This window comes from Plectrocnemia conspersa, unplaced genomic scaffold (genome assembly GCF_051122295.1).
Source record: "Plectrocnemia conspersa isolate PC_06_02 unplaced genomic scaffold, ASM5112229v1 ptg000013l, whole genome shotgun sequence".
In the NCBI taxonomy this organism is placed as follows: Eukaryota; Metazoa; Arthropoda; class Insecta; order Trichoptera; family Polycentropodidae; genus Plectrocnemia; species Plectrocnemia conspersa.
This window is the reverse complement of record NW_028277177.1, coordinates 7,528,142-7,547,040: the sequence shown is the minus strand read 5'-3', so window position 1 is coordinate 7,547,040 and position 18,899 is coordinate 7,528,142. Positions and strand designations below refer to the sequence as shown.

General features: G+C 29.0%; 1 protein-coding gene across 8 annotated transcripts in view; it reads right to left on the bottom strand.

Annotated features, from left to right (window-relative positions):
* LOC148227172 (uncharacterized) overlaps window positions 1–18,899 on the bottom strand; it is a 252,069-nt gene that overhangs the window by 109,123 nt on the left and 124,047 nt on the right. The window contains exon 1 of one of the 8 annotated variants that reach the window (XM_088202501.1): window positions 9,744–10,365. The exons of the other annotated variants lie outside the window; for them this stretch is intronic. Coding sequence (XP_088058627.1) covers window positions 9,744–10,028 — 285 coding nt within the window. The 5' untranslated portion in view covers window positions 10,029–10,365. Of the gene's footprint in view, window positions 1–9,743; window positions 10,366–18,899 lie in introns of those variants that run through there. 8 annotated transcript variants of the gene reach the window in all.

Genomic DNA, 18,899 nt, shown 5'->3' with positions numbered 1-18,899 from the left:
GAAAAGGCTTTCAGAGCTAGAAACGTATTAATATAATATAATATACTGTATTATTCTATGTATTTTAATCTGTAATTACATATACGCATTACAAATAGTTTTGATTGGAAATATATTCTATTAAACTGACAGTTTAATTAGACTCATCGATTTTGATGGAGAAATCCAATTAGTATGAATTCTTAATTGGGATAATTTAATTTTGCAAGCAAACGTGATTTTCATAATGATTTTCGCTTTTCATTAATATATATATATATATATATATATATATATATATATATATATATATATATATATATATATATATATATATATGAAATAGTTTATTGCAAAGTTGACTCAGAATGGAATTGATCATTTATGACACGACAACAATTTAAAATTGCATCTTGTGGGATGTAATGTAGGAAGTGCAAAAATAATGCATTCAATTTTAATTAAAATATAATTTAAAAAAATATGTATCATTAACATATTAAACATTACATGCATCGAAAATGTATGTAAATTATGCGAAAAAAGTAAACAATATTGTTTTAATTAAGATGTATAAAATTGTATATAGCTTATCAGTGATTAAAGAAGCTTATTAATGTTTGAACACAATATCATTTAACACATTGCTACAGGATAAAAGATATGAAAATTTTCTCTAAAATAATTGATTCCATTAAAAACATCTACTTTTCCAAAGATTAACAAATCACAGACCCAATCCAAAGATTCATGCCATAAACGCATTTGCAATACGTTTCACGTGTATCGAAGCTTAGAAAGCGTCAAAGCGCGAAGGTAAAAGTTGTCACGACGCTGACGGACGTCACGTGATCAATCAGCGCGCCCGCGGCCCGCCGGTTGATGGCCGCTGTCCCAGCATCCACAAAACTGGGTAACTGAAAGTTGTTTTCCATCGGACCTGTTCGGTGCGATTTCACGCGCTGGCTCGCAAATACGCAATAACTGTACAAACGCGGCCCGTCGTCGAACCATATTTAAATTGACGTGACTCTCGCGACTCAGATCGTGACCGGAAACGTGACCGATCGGTGGCTGAAAAGCTCTTGTTCCAAAGGATCTTTAATTAGAGTTGAAAGCTGTCGAAAACTGGAAGTTCTGCGACTATCGTTGAGAAAATAGTAGTACTTATTTTCTGTACTTGATTATTTCTATTCAAATTTTACAGATTGGATAACTTTTTTAAATGTAAATGTGTTTGGGGAAATCTCATACTGATTCACTAGTAGCTTATCATTAGCAAATGACATATCAATATAGACTATCGAAAGTTAAAATGAGACATAACTATCACGAAAGACTAGTGGTATAAGCCGGTAGCTAACACCTGACAGACCTGGGCTCGAATCTCATATCAACGTAATCGATCATTACAGATTACGTTTTTCTAGATTTTCATAATCTCACGGATAAATATCATAAGGAATAATAAAAATAAAATCGAGAAAGTTCATGCATAGTTACATATATATTGTATCTAGCAGTAATAATATATAATGTAAAACAGAAAATACATGTGTCTGTCTAGTTGTCTCTCCGTCACAAATATTGAACAATTGCGACGTAACATTTGTGCATGTTATTTTTTAACTATTTTCAACTTTTAAGTTGAAAGTTGAGCTGAACACGCTGACGTGCAATTACGTGCTACTGCAAAACGTTAAGATAAGAAACCGTAAATATTATATACAGACAAGTATTTAAATAAATTTGTAATAATAGGATTAATACAATTACTTACAACGAATAAAGAATGAGTTTGAATCTATTCCAGGCGAAGCTGGATAGTACAGCTAGTAGTTTATAATAAATATCACTGATTTATAGACTTTAATTTCTCTAGTAATTCACTACTAATTATTGTTTTCGAAAACATTATGTTTTAAAAGTATAAATATAATAAATGACTTTAGACAGAAATAAAATTATATATTATTCGTATTGATTTAAAGAGATAAAAATATCAATACCAGCCATTGAAAATGAGTATTTTTTTAAATTTCGGCAGTTACAAAGTGTTTTTTTATCACTTATTAGTTGTAATAGCAATTAGTTGTATATACTTTAAAAATAATGCAAAATTCGTCTTTTGTTGTTTTTAGAAATTAAAAATTTCTAAATATTTCACTACATATATCAACGAATAATTTGAAAAACGGGTAAACATATTCGATATTTAAATAATAAAATTTGAGTCTATAAGTCTAATAATGATTTTATTATTTAGTATTATTAAAATATTATTCTTTTAACAAATAAATTTCTAAATGTATAATTTACAATTTTTTGTCAAACGTTATTTATAAAATATAAATAATATTTATTGATAAATAATATTCCTAGATGAAAAGAGAATAATTATTTTATTTTCCTTTAAAATTACTATAGTAAGTTACTTTTAACAGAAGTGACTTAAGTGTTTTTTTTTAAGATGTACTATTTGGCAAAATGTTTTAATTAACTATTTATAGCTTGTGTTAGACAACACAATGTAAACATGTAGATTAATTATTTATATAAATATAATATATTGTTATAAGACTTAAAATATATAATAGAATGTCTAAAAAATGTAATAAATTAATTCGTAATAATATTTCTATCAATATCCGATATTTATTAAATTTTACTAAAAACTGATTATATAAATAATAAATATTTGACTACTTCTAAAGAAGAAAATTGATTGATTTAAGTTATATTTATTATTTTCTATATATAAATAGAAAGTTCCAAAAAGTCAAATTTTATTTATATTTTTAATATATAAAATGTATTATAATTAACATAAAAACATATGTACTTTTAGTAAATATACTTTAAATTTTATTGAGTTTATCAATTATTAATAAATAAAATAAGTTGCTAAGATATTTTTAATCTGTTTTCTGTGTTAATTTATTGGCGAATTTAAAATAAATGTGTATATATCTATATTTCTGGATATATTTATATATAGGTATAGTATATATTTTAATGCTACTTTTAAATACGTTATTACAATAATATACTACTTACTTTAACGACTATTAGCAAATTTAATTAACTTTAATATCTACTTAAAGAATATATTAAGTATTGGCAAATAGCTTTTTAACAGCTTTTTTCTAATCATAAACAGTTTGTTAAATACTTATAATAATAAATAAATATCTCATAATTATAAGCTAAGGTAATAAATAAACATAATTACAAACATACTATATAAATATTTAAAAGCTGTGTTTTTTTATACTCATAAAAAAAATTACCTGCATTATAAAATTAATAAAGTGAAAATGAAAAATATTCTTTGCTCCCCAGAAGAGATTTTTGAGAGAGGTTTAACTAATAAAACATATTAAAAATGATTTTATAAACAAATTTAAGCAATACTTTAGTGAAAAATGATTAACTCATTTATCATATGTTGTATTTATTATATAACAATTTATTAAATTAAATGTATTATATTTAATATAATATTAATAAGCTTGTAGCTGGAATAATAAATATGTGGTTAATATTAAGAATTAATGTCATATCAGCACAAGTCACTTCCTAGCTTATTCTAACTAGAGATTTTAAAAAATAAATTCAATAATAAAAAAAACTGAGGCACTCAAAGTTATTTATAAAACATATTATGAGTTGATCTTTTTCTTGGCAACTTATTATTTAATAATACTGATAATACGGATATAATGGTAGTATTTTTATGTTGTTTTCTGATTTTTACATGACTAAGAACCGTTTGTTTACATGACTAAGAACACTTCCTATCTCAATAATTCCTATCAAGAAGACATCAAGATGTTGAAATCGCACACAAGAGAGCAGAGAAAGAGACACTTGTCTTTGAGAATGCTAAGTGTTAAATGCTCTTCTGATGCAACAGCATCTGAACTGTCCCACATTGCGGCCGAGAGTAGCGAATCAATAATGATCCCGCGGCCGCATACCATTTTCTACGTTTCGTAACCCTCCGGATAAAAATGCCTCTTTTGCAGATTAAGAATTGAATCGACTGTGGAATGAACGCTGATTATGTCATAGTCATATAGCTGCTTGTCCCGAATGGTTTCCTCTCTTAATAAAATTCGACGGACGCAATAATTCAATACGGTATCGGCAATCTATCGTATTCGATCCGATGTTGATACGAATTTTTGGAATTTCGAATGTAATTATTAGATAGGGTATTTCGAGATTTATCGAGAGTTTCACAACAGTTAATATAGACATTTTTCTTGATAAGACTATGCGCCCGTTATAACCACAAGATTGCTTATCCGAGTGGTCAAACGTTGAAAAAATAGCCATGAAACTTTTTGCAATCGATTGAACATTGTCTTATCAGCATGATGTCTAAAAAGATCTAGATTTGTAAATAATCCTATGTACTTTAAAATTATTTCAAAAATGGATGATGACATAAAATATTTACTTGATTCTACGATAATATCTTAATTTTGCTAGGATATATTCACATTTATATTTGTAGCAATATTCTTGCCTCCAATATATAATAATCTATTTATAAATTCATGATGTGAAACGTAAAAACTATATTAATTTTCAATTTCAAAACATCCGAAGCAATTGCGGTTTGTACAAATCATGGAAAACAATACGTTAACGTTTACAAAACTGCGAATTCCGTTTTGACACATTATCGGAGCAATTTCTTAACGATTTAACTGGAATCCTTGGGCGTGCCTGAGAGCATAACTACAAAACGACTTTCACAACATTTAATTTTTACATGTCATACAATTCTCTAGGTCGGCAAATGGTCACGTTCTCCGACTCCACAATGTTTACTCCTTCTCGTCGATTGTTATGTCGGCAAACATTTTAAAAGAGCTTTTACAAAAATAATTACTAAGCATTTCAACACATATATATATCTAGAACAAAACCGCTGCATATGTAGCGATATATTTAAGGAAATTTGTTATATAATAGCGATGATGTATATGCCTTATTATAAACAAGTCCATACGAAACATTTCTCGAGTCACAATACAATTGATTATATATTATATCACACACAAGTCACAATGAAATATGGACGCGGCACAATGCGAAGTGTGACCCAAACTGGTTTCAGACCTTACATTTATAAAATACAACAAAAAAAACCACATAAACCGACTGTCGGGTGATAATGACCGTTTAGTTATTCCCGCAACAATGGCAAGTGTTGAGTCTCGCGAGAAACCGAGAAGAATCGAGCCAATTGGCTTCTTCCGAACTTATGTATCGATACCGTGTTTAAAAGGCGATGATTTATCGGTTGTTTTGTACTAACAATCCAAGTCAGGTGTTTGGACATAATTTAACAAACAATCTAGGGTCGAGGGATCACGGTCGATCTGTGTGAGAGGAAAATTCGTACTAACTGGGCACAGATTCTGATAAACCTGATCCCGTATATTGCGTCATAACAGTCGATCGTTTAGGTGTTTCGTAAAAAAATAAGATTTATTAAATTGACGATTGCGATGGTCTTGGGAGTTCGATAATATTTTTTCGAATATATAAAAAATCATAGGAGTAAATTAAATAAGAGCGACCGAGGTCATTGTGGCAATTAAATCGATTTTTATAACGATCGATTCCATAGAATTTTTTAATAATGTTACAAAATAATAAAGTTTGGAAAGTTAGCTGAGACCTTGCTAGTACGAATAAGGTATCGATATCTTTTAAAGTTGACTGAAAAATATATAGTAATTAATTTATATATAATGGTAGTACAGATATGTCTTAAATCAAAATCTAATACAATAACCTTCTAAGAAAAGTTTATTCAAGCACAGACAGATACTTAATCAGAGTAGGATATTAATATATAATAGAGCTTTTTTGTTTTCATTTATATTGTCAATGTCGATTTTGATTTTATCAAAATTTAAGCTTTATATATAAAACATGCAAAAAATAAAAATTTAGATGTTTTTTACATAAAAATCTATCAAATAATAATTTTAAGTATGTATTTTACTTAAAAATTCGCAACTTTTTTTACAGTTATTCTAATAAAAATCTTTTAAATAAGCTATCTAGCAAATAATCAGTGTGTTTTGAAGAGACTTCATAAACATTTTTTGAACCAAATTAAATTGTTTCACATTTTTTTTATTTAAAAAATTAAAAAGCTAATTTGACAAGCAGTGAATGATATAAAAAAAGTCTGAATAAAAAATACACATTTTAAAGTACTTATAAGGGAAAAAATGTTTAAAACTTAAATAAATATCCGTTTAAAACAGTCATTATCTGTATTTTTCTTTTAAATTTATTTAACTTTTTTATTTTTTTTATATTTTTTGCTGATTTTTACCAAAAATCTGCAATTATTTTGAAAAGAAGCTTATTTTTTATTGTTATGATTTCTTTTCTTTAATAAAAAATACCACATTTTATAAGATTTGACTAATTAATATAAATACAGGAAATTTTTAATCATTACATTAATTTACTCAAAAAAGATTAATAATAATTACTTAATGTTTTACATGTTTCTATAAATTGATTCATGAAATGGAAGACTATTTTTCTCCTACTGAAGTTATTTTAAGGGAAAAAATCAGACACAAAAATAAGAATATTTGGACTATATTGTATAATATAGTATGTATTCTGTAAACTATACTTCTATAGGGAGATACAGTTTAACATCTTACGATTAAGCATTGAATTTTTGCTTATAAAAATATTTCAGCTTTTAAATATAATATTTTAAGTTAATAAAAAATTTAGAAAAATGTAATAATTTATATATTTTTTTTATAAATAAAAGCTTTTACTTAAGTGTTAAAGCAGAAATGCATTTTAATGCTTTAATATAGACATTACGAATATACAATATAATAGTATTAATATAATCTTGGATATCTACAGTTCTTGACAATTCTAATATTTTTTTAACTATTCCCTAATACAAATAAGGTACAAATATTACTTGTCAGCCCAAATTAAATAAGCACATTATATTTATTATAAATATTTTGTTATATCATAATAGGCGTTAGCCCAAGGTGTTACAACGAGGTAAACGCAGTTGATACAATAATTAAATCAAAGTAAGGTAATTAATTAATAAGTATTATTAAATATTCCAATCAATAGATGTAACCTTGAACGATCTTAACTGATTTTTTAATATTCATCCATGGACTATCCCTATTAAAACTAATAAAAGGATAGGAATCGAACCCAAGTCTTAGTATTTAAATATTTTCCATTTGCGGTTTTTAAATTTTCTGAAAGAGTAACTCCGTTGATTAAAAATACATACTAATTACATATAATAACTGATTTTTAACAAAAATGACAGTTAAAACGCTCTTGATTTAGAGTTTTTGTTTAGTTTTATATTCATGCAGTAAAAAGTTAACTATGCGTGTTGGGTTACTCAACAGCATTATAAATTTATCACGACTCATAAAACAGTTAAGAATCTATAAATCTTTGCTTAAGGCGCTGATAAAGTTGTATGTTACACATAGAAAATCAATGATAATACTAAAACTTTGCGTTAAAATGTATAGAGAAAATTGTTTGAATAGAGAGACATATAAATGAGCGATTCGTGATTTCAGCATGCGTATCTAATGTTAATATTAACTTTATCTAAGTAGATCAATATTTGTAAATATAAAGAAGATTTGCATCACCTTTAAATTCACTGTATTATTTATAATTATTTAATTCGGGAATGTTGTATATATATATATATAATAGCAGTATATAACGAGGTGAGAAAATTGGATTATTTTCTCTATTTAATTTCGTAACCCCGGATAATTGGACCATACCGAGTTAATGGGATAAAATCTGACCACATATCCCTACAACACTACACAAACGTTGTAATTATCGTACCAATAGTGTTTACGTGATTTCCTGTCAATGTGACCGGTCAGCTAGCGTCACGATTGACCGCAACGAACCATACGCATATGTCGTGATTCGGATCTCGAAATTAGCAATTAAATTTGTACAGCGTTAAAACGTTACGTGAACGTGACGCTTTTCACGAGACGTAACTAAAACGTTAAAAGTTAAATGTGCGTATTTATTGAATTATAGAATCTATTGCTTATTTTTTGTAATAAACAGTTTTTTTATCAATTGAATATATTGTGTTTTTGTTGAGAGTAACAATTGTTTGAAAAGTATTAGGAAACGAGAATATGGTAATTTTGAAAACGTGCGTTCTGCGCCATTTAACATTGATGAAAATAAAATGTGGTTAAGTGTGACTTTAAAAAATATTTTAGACGTGATTAAGCAACAATTTATATTTTAAATTAAAGTTATTGCATGCAACATTAACAACATTATTGTATATAAAATCAAAAATAATTGGCTTTCCAGTTTTTTATTTAATTAAAATTATTTAAGATATACGTAATCTACGTGAGAATCAATATTAAAATATTTAATTAAAATTGTTAATTTGTTATTACGTTTCTCTGAATATTTACTGTAATTATTTTTTAACGCGGATCTTGTTGAATAATTAATTATAATTAAATTAAAGATATCTGTATATAATTTATATACGCATTAAAAATGCATTATTTATATTTAATATTCAATCTAACAACCATATTATAGATATTTTGTATAAGTATTAAAAAGCCTATCGGAAATTCTGCACGGATTGAAGATATTTTAACTCGTTACTAGGATTAGTAAATATTATGTATTTAGACACACAGAGAAATAAAAATTATAAGTTATTCCTTAAAATATTACGATTTACAAATATTTTTTTGAACTATCACATTATAGTAAATAAAAGATAACAAGTTATCAGTAACTTGCTTATCATTTCAGTGTATGAAAAATATTTTGACTCATACATATATGGTTTGGTTGCTGCTAGAAACTTTAATTAATTAAACATAACATATTAAAGGTGTTCAAAAAGTATAATTTTTTATCTTTGGTATCAAAGAATTATATGAGAGCAACTTCTATTGCTTCTTTAATTGCTATGACATGATTGATGATTATATAATCATAATTGCTATTGCTCGCGTAAAAATAAATATTCGTTCATATTTGTGATGAAATATTTGATATTTTCAAATTTCTAAGAACACCAAAACCGACCATCTCTAAAAACACAGTTGAATATTATGTTTTATATATATATATGCAATTTTTTCTTTGAAGTATCGCTGAATTATTTACAGCTTAATTGTGCCCTTTTTTATTTAGCAAAATTTATTATCCTATCCTTACATTATTTTTAACAGCCATGACCATATTAATTGAGAGTCAATTAAAAAAATAAACACTGTAATTACAGAAATTACTGATATTTAAAAGCGTGAAAAAATCTTTTAATTGACTCGTTTTATGAACTGCTATTAGAATTGTTAAATAGGTAATTCTTACATAAGAATTGACAATTTGAACAGAATTTCTACAATTTGCCGAAAATATCTTATGATCAAATGCTGAATAAAGACTTTATTGATTTAAGGACAAATCGAGTTCCTAAAATGTTTATGAAAGCAACACTTTTGGTGTTCATAATTGGATATATTCCTAAGACCTATATATATTATGAATCTAGATTCAAATCTCTTTGATAATCTATAGACAAACTCACGAATGAGAAGCAGAACCATTTGATGAGATGTTTTTCTACGGATACGTTTATAAGATCATAAAGGAATGACAGAAGATGATAATATATAATTTTTAAATTAAAAACTTACCTCTTTAATTCCGTCGAGTCTGCCGAGCGATTTCGATGGTCTCAAGGGCAAAAAGGCTCTTAGAGCCGCTATGCCACGAGGACTGTCCGTAGAGACGGTTCCTGTAGCCGCCCTTCTTGCACGACGACGTCTCTCGAGTAACGGACGAGCACCACCCCTCACAACGGGCTCGTCGGTCTCGGGGTCGCTTTGGACCTCACGAGGCCCTACCGCCGACTGGTGGTACGAGTGTCGACGACGAGAGGCCGTGGGGCTCGTCAAACGCGACACGAGCGTCTCAAACATGTTTCAATCGAAGGAATATCACTGAACACTCAATATATATATATAATACTTTTACACTCGAGCGAAAGCTCGACGGGTCTCGAAAGCTCGCACTATTTAATCTCCAACAAAAAGTTCAACATCCAAATTTCTGGCGGCTTGTTGCGAAACATCAGAGCGTCCTCCCACATATCGACAATGAGTCCTTTACGACCTCTGCCGAAAATTGAGAAAAATCAAACTTTACGATCGGCTATATAATATATAAAAGCTTCAGGCGCGCATTCTTGAGCTGTGACTCGTGATGCAATAATCAATCCATATATAAAGCTTGACTTTGGGGCTGTCTTCAACACACCTATAATAAACATATGCATGGTTAGACGCTGACATTTAATACAAATAATGCAAATATTGCCGTGAGATGATCGAAAGACCCAATAACATTTAGACGTGTAACGAATCAATTTTCTGTGTTTAAAAAATATATTGGCAAACGTTCATGAGTAGTTTTATTACAAAACACCGTTCGACATGGGGTCACTAGACGCTTTCTATTGTTTGCTAAAGATTTTATGTCATACCGAATAAGATTAAAAACGCTGAGCAATGGTGTCAAAATATGACTTCTCAGTATCTCTCGGTTGTGAAATCGATCGTGATACTATGCCACCTGAATAATATAAAAGGCAATATATGTTGAACAAATTTATGAAACCCGTAATAAGCATGCGATGCAGATTTAACGTTATTTTTAAAATGCGGACTCGCGAATAAATTAGATACTCTAATGGGCAAATACCACACCATGATGAATACCATAAAGAACCTGTTCTTCTATATCAAGCCCGGTGGCATTAGATAAAAAAAGACTAAACGAATTGTGTAATCGCTATGCTGCGAAAATGTTTCAAGGCAAAATTACTTTAATACGAAGGTACCCTAAATTTATATATTATAAAATATTAAGCATAATAAATTTTGCTTGTCATTCTTGATCAAAGTATAATTTGTCTTTTTAACAAAAAATACAATGGTATTTATTTTATTATATGCCTTGATTAGGATCTTAGGAACAGGTGTTTGAGATATTTCGAAGCAAAATGCCCTTGAGTTTGACTATACATTATACAAGAACAACGGCGACATTCTTCAACGTAAATATGAAAGTTTGCGTTAGTAATTTTCGCCGAATGCGTAGGTACGTATAAGGAAAATGCGTCGCCAAGCAATCTATATGTAAAATGCTACGTCGGTCTTTGAACAACAAAAAAAATCGCTGGTGCTTCAACAAAGAGCTCAAGGATGACCTCAGTCCTGTGGAATGCTCCAAGAGGATATCTTAAACGTTCATTTTTATTTTGTGCTCAGATAAGGCTAGATATAATCATACTTAACCCAAAAACACTTTATCTATGTTTTTCGACTAAAAACTTGAGTGACAACTTGAATACATTAGTGGCTGTCCAAAATTCAGAATAAAAAAAATGTATGGAGATAGTGAGAGATTTCAACGAGCAGAGTGACGCAAAACTCGTTGATTAATGCTGTATAAAATTTTGCACTTTTTTTAGTTCACGGGTAAAATAACTTATTTTATATATAAAATTAGATAGTATTGACTAATGTTATTTAAATATATTTTTTATAAAATATGTTGCATTAATACATAATTAATATACATATTGTTTTTTTTAATTTAAGCTTAAATAATTGCTAAAAATAATGCTCAGTATTTTTGTAAAAAAAAATATGTTTTTTTTAATAAAGTTTTTACTAAATGAGAATAATTGCTGCATTTAATTTTATACAATGTGACTATTATTAAGGCTTTTATTAAAATAAGCTTTTAATGAGTTGAAGTGTAATGATGACCATATTCTATCAAAATCAATCTCAAAAATAAAGTTTCCTTGTGCTATTTTTAAAGGCAATGTATTATAGAATATTAAATTATGATCTTATGATCACTTTGCATCTTTGACTTGATCATTTATTGCATTGACCATTCAAATCTACATTTTTATTCAACTAAAAGCGCACAGCTTGAGTCCGTACGTTTCAATAAATCATCATCAATGTTAAGCAAAACCGTGAAACCATTCATCATCGGGTTATAATTTAAACTCATTTTGGCCACGGTACCGTTTTATCGCGCGACCTCTGACCGCCGTTTCGAAAGTAAGAATCGTTCAATTTAAAACAAACTCGCACGTGAAACATTCCAAGGTCGCACAGATTCGTGTCTTTAACTGCAACCACACCTTGGCAAATACAATAACGCGTACTTAAAACGAAAGATAAAAAAATATCAAGAAATATCCCAACGCTTGCGTCACCGTCTTGTGTTTGAGCGAGAGAGAGATGACTTGCCGCTTGAGATGCGCAAACCATCACGACTTAGCCACTATACGTGTCATGATAAGATTCTTAATGAGTCTGTTGATATTTGAAAATAAACACAAGCAACACTTATTGTGTTATATAGCACCGTCTATGCGAGACGTGTTGGCGATTTCAAACCGAGCATGAGGATAGCTTAGCACCGCCGAGATCTGAAATTCGATCCGATCGTGTTTCTCGGCGATGAGTGAAAATCTTATATATTAATAATAAGTCGCTCTTCATTTTCTAAGGAATGAGGAAGAATCGGTCGGCGAGATTAGACGTGATTCATGACAAGCGACTGAGGGAATAACAAACTTAGGACGCTGCGAGAATACCAAGAACAGGTAGTTCATTCCATGTTTGAAAAGTTCGTATCCTATCATAGAAATGATTATCTTAAAATCTTATAAATAATAAAACTATATCATAATAATGATATGCTCTATAACAATCAAATCATAATTGAATATTATATATATATAAATAAACCTCTCATCAAGATTTGTACTTAATTTTTGAGTATCAGCTAATTAACATAATCTGTCAAAAATATTTAGAAATAGTATTTATTAAATATGTACCATATAATAAGAGACATTTCTTTGAATTAAATACGATTAATAATCGTTGATATCAAAATTGTTATTTTGCTTAAAAAACATTGTAAGTCAATCTAAAATATTTTATAGATTTTGTATTTTTACTTTTTGAATATCCCCAGTGGTTTTTCTTGAGCTTGAGCTTTTTAAGCACTCGATTATGATATTTTTAGCCCTGTGAGGGTCAAAGGCACGCGCAATTAACACAATGAGTGTTGTCGCAAGGAACAGTGCGACCACTCTCACGCCGTGTCGGTTAAGGTTTACATTCTAAAACGTTCGAGCCATATTTACATATTGCCTTAACTGCTCGTTCTGCTCAGGCAAAAATATAATACGTAACATTGAACGGAGATGCCGTATGTAAGAGAAACGGCGGCGCTCTTTTGGTATGCCATGACGGAACTATCCGGCTTCACCCCGAGATAGCTGAATTAGCAAACAGCCGAGGCTCTGCGCTCAACATATTATAGGATCCTGTTTGGATACGTTGTGTACCTATACATTCTAATAAGTCGTACCGTGTGTAAAAACACACTTGCGAACGACTGCGGAAACGTGTATTTGAACAACTATGTTTGTACTTTGTTTTAAGACTAAACTGTTCAACCTTGTGTGACTAAAAATAGTTAATCGAGCAAATAATAATACACGAGAACATCAAAGAAAATTATTGCCCGGGAATTGGTATGATTTTCATTAAATTTTTTTGGCACAGTTAAACGAACTATAATATAATGTAAGTTTTTATACAAATTAGTTAGCATTACTAATTCGTATTTATTAACAACAATTGATATCCAGTAAGTACTATTAAATAGTCCATAGAAAATTGTGCACCTTCCAGCACAGTATGCCTCACAAAAATTCCATTTCATTTAACATTACGTTATATTTTCATATTGTATATATATAAATACAAGTGAGCCAAAGTAAGCGGAAAGTTATAAAAAGCAGTAATGAAACACAATATATGTTTATCATATTTAAGTATATTTATGAATTCCAAACAATCGATTATAACGTGTGAGAATAATATTATAGTATTTTATAAAAGCAGACCAATCAATCAAGATAAGAGAAAAGAGTGGTTTCTTCATAATATTTATATTATTTTTCTTCTACACTTTTCATTGATTATTTTATTTTTTCTACCAATGTTGTGATCGTTTATAATTATACGCTATTATCGTTTCAATTGCATAATAGATAAGCATAAACTGTAGTGCGAAATAAAATATATATGAATTTCTGGAAGCCAATAAACTGGAATCTTTATAAAAATATGAAAATATTTATAAAAATATTATAATGCCAAATCATCTACTTTTTTTTTATTAGTCAATTAGGTTATAAAAATAGACAAGAAATATTTTACATCAGTTCAATTGATGTTGAAATGACTGCAGTAAATTGGGTTAAGGATAAAAATAACTACCCTTGGTGAAGATTGAGTGATATTACGAATGTGTTTATGTCGTAGGCGTAAAACTGCTTTGGATATTACTAGTGAGTAGTTTTGAATATAGAAATCTTTATACGTTGCTCAAAAAGAAGTATATGCAATCGTATATCATCCAAAACGCATCAAATTGGCCAATTGACACAAAAGACTGTTTTTAACCGAAGAAAACTGACGATTTAAATGTATGTGTTGAAAGAAATATTTCACCAGAAAAATGTGCGAAATTCAGAGTGATCTGAGATAAAAAAAGATTAATAGGAATTAAATATTAAGTGCAATCATACATATCGTTATGATGGAACGGCATTGCCAGCCTCCTGGCGCTTTATGGAATATATCCCAAGCAAGGATTTTCCATTACTTCTATAGTCCCGGATAATTAGGAAGTTGATGAGTATTGAGGGGCATTTGTCGAGGGTCCCAAGTATAGTGCATCAGTGCAATAAACGGGCCGGTGCGAGGCACGCACATCAACTGCAACCGGTTGGATCGCATTCAAATGGCGTCGACACGGATGCAACACAGCACATGCTGCGGAATGCAGCAGCAACAGCATCGACCGACGGCTGCGGCAGGAGGAGAAGAAAGAAACGCAAAAGAAGATGAAGCCATTGTGGATGAATGCATGAACAGCTGTTTCATTGCCAGTCGGCTGAATCATCGGTGAGTTTTTCGATTCGATTGTGGCGTACACGCTCGAAAGAACAGCGCAACGGAGCTTAACTGTATCGTTGCGAGTGCTTATAAAATATGAGTCTATCATATTATTCCTTTGAATGGTATGATCTATAAGAAAATGTGGTTGTGCTTTTATGTGGTCATCAAATCCTTAGTACAATTATTGTACCAGATAACGATCGATTTATAAAAGCTTATAATACTGATATATAGAGAGGTACAAAATTAGAAAAAATCAAAATATATTAAAGTAAAATATATTTACGAAACATAGACAAGCTTTGCCGCTGCCTCTTTAAAGTAAACAGGGTAGTTGTGTAAAATGTAAATCGAGCATCAAATACGTTGCTTGATACTGACATTAATAAACAAAAACACAAAAAACAACTGGAGAGGGTACAAATTTCCAGGGGCCATTCTCCTTGAGGAGCCCAATTGTAGAAAAAATCAACGCAGAAATATATTCATAAAAAAGTAAAAAAAAACTCAATGAATCTGAACTAAACTACACTTGATTGAGATGTACCTATATACTGATGTATTTCAGGTATAAGTGACTTTATTTATACATATTATGCAAGAATAAAAGAACCAGAACATTGCCTTCAAAAGCACCTACTTTCTAGGTAGTACTTTCACAATAAGCATTATTCAAAGGGACAGATTGTAGTTTTTGATGAGGCTCCGTTTGTGTTAAAATTTGTTTAAAAATTATTGTTGACTTTATGGCTTTTTAAATGTTTAAAATAATTAGACATGAGTGGAAATATTCAACGAATGTAAATTAGTAGCAGTAAATTTAGGTATTTGATCTAAAGATTCAGATCGAATACCTAAGGAAGAAGCAAAGAAATAACGAGAAATCAACAAAAGCACCAGTTGAATTATATAAATTTAATGTTTTTTTAGATCGTATAATCGGTAATTTGACAACTAAATTTAATACAGATAAATAAATAAATATTACACTCAATTTCATGTGCATATTCCTTAAAGAAAATATAGAAAAAACAGTCACTAATCTATCCCGAAAATATTTTTTAAAATATGTCATTTCAGTAAAATCATATCGTATACCATTTTCACTAGTAGAAACATATTTTTACCTGTGAAAATATAAATTATCTGGCAGGTGTTAGTAGAATTATATGATTTCAACTTCTCTATATGTAGTAATATATATATTTACATACTTATCGTTATTTATTTATATCCGATGTATAAATGTTACAGAAAATGTGTATATTTTTGTAAAGCTATATTTTTATTAGTTAATTCCAAATATATTTTCACCAGTATATTAATATATATTTATACTAGCGAAAATATAATTTAACTGATAGGCGCTAATATGTCTATGAAACTCAATTTGACAGTTGCGAAACGCCTATTTTCTGTTCAAACCCAAACCTAACCTAATGAAAGTTCTAAAACTAATTATAATTTTAGAACTTTCATTAGGTCAAGTTCAAAATATAAACTAAGCCAACTCAACTCTCAAGGGATAATAACCGGAAGAATAAGTACAGGCTGACATCGCATCTCAAATATTGCTTCACAGTTTGTCTGCATTTCGATATTAAACTATGTCTGCATTTCGATATTAAAATATGATACCTATCTTTACCGATATTACTATGGACTTCTAATATAAGAGTGCTGATCAAAGTATATTTAAACCGATTTTTGGTCAATAGGAGAGCGCAAAAACAATTATCCCTTCTCAGAAGTCAAAAATCCACGTCAAATCCACGGCATGATTTTATTGTATTTGACGTGGATTTTTAACTTCTGATAACGGATAATTATTTTTTGCGTTCTCCTATTGACCAAAATTCGGTTTAGATGTACTTTATTATAGCCTAAGTTTCAGCCACTTAATATATATGACAAAAGGTTTTATGGCTTTCAGTTCTTAATATGACCTAGCTCGATTTTAATTAATCATCACGATATTCGTCCGTATGAAAATCTAGGTAAACATAATCTGTGATGATCGATCGGAATTATAATTATATATGTAGTAATACTTATTCCGATCTCCCAGACACGATAGAGATATAAAAAAAACACTAAGGTACATATGGTATTCGAACTCAGGTCTTTCAGGGTCAGGGACTTACACTACTTGTTTATCGTGCTGGTCAAATAAATTCATATTATTAAAACTGCAAGAGTTTTATTAAAACCTTAAAATCAAACCCTTTTTAAAACTTCCACTATGGACGTTGAACTTGGCAACTGAGAAAAGTGGTTTTATCAAAGATTTTAGACATTATTAAACGTATAAATAAAAACATAGATTGCTGGCAACTCACAATTTATAACAATATTTTAATGAATATTCCGTATAAAAATACTGGTATATGATTTTATAAAATTATTTAAAAATAAGTGTTTTTATTGTTTAAGAATTCTTAAACAATAAAAACAGTAATAAATGCTATAATAAAAATAATGTTCAAGTCTTTCTTTATGTACGAAGATAAATCTGTACCAACTGAGTCAGTCAATCAGATATAAAGAATACCTACAACTAAGTATCACCCACCAAATTGAAAGTCTGGGAATCAGTGACATCTACATTATAATAATTATTATGTGTAATACAATTTAAATAAACTTAACGTTTTTTTTTATTTTTTCTATTTTTTTTGTAACTGACAAAAATATTGTTATTGTATCCATTAGTAATCAAGTATACTTATTTGGCAATAAAATTCATAAAGGGCGCATTTGAAGGTAGCTCATATAAAAAAATATTTCATTGTTAACCTTCATATTAATTGATTTCATCATGATGATTTATTTTTTTATTAAATATTATTATCAGTTAATTGAATTAATGATCGAGTATTTTTTAGCATAAATAACTTAAGAATTCAGTTTTAATATATTAAAAAACTATGTAATGCAATTATATATTACATGCATACATTAGTAATACGTTTTTGTATTAATTAGTTATCAAGTATTACGTATTTAACAATAAAATGAATTTAAATGTAGTTCATATATCATATAATTTATTTGTTAATATTTTCGTTATAGTATTGATTATAAATTACTTTAACTAACTTCATTATCCTTGTCCTACTTAAAATGTTAGTTTTGGTGTTGTATTTCGATCAAAAAATAATTCAATAAGTCTCAATTTCATTGAATCAATAAAATTACAGAAAATATATAATGACATTTTTGTAATACAAGGATGTTTGTTAGCCTTCATATTAATGGATTTTATTATAATGTTTTTTTTTCTTGAATCGATATTTATCAGTTAAACGAATCAATAATCAAGTATTTTTTATTATAAATTATACAAGAGTTTAGTTCTAATTTATAAAAAAAATATGTAGTGCAAATATGCTATATACATTTTTCAAATCAACTATGTAAAAATCCACTAATCTAGTTCGAACTTCACACATAATTTATGCACACCCAACAAAATTAATTTGCTCTGCCTAGTGTGAAGGTTATAGACATTTTATCACACACAATCTCTTCATCGTATCAGTTGAATGGCACAGCACTGTTTATAATGAATGTGACGAGAAAACCTTGGAACACGACAGTATGGCATACATAAATTATAAAGTATGAAAAAATGGCCGTTTAATTCTATACGTGTTACGCAAAAGCCTTTATTATTCTCGTGTCAATGACGTAATGTTATAGGTTAGTGGTTATCTGCGATAACAATGGCTTGTTAGTTAACTTTTGAAGCATGAGACATTTTTACGCTAACTTTAAAAGCAC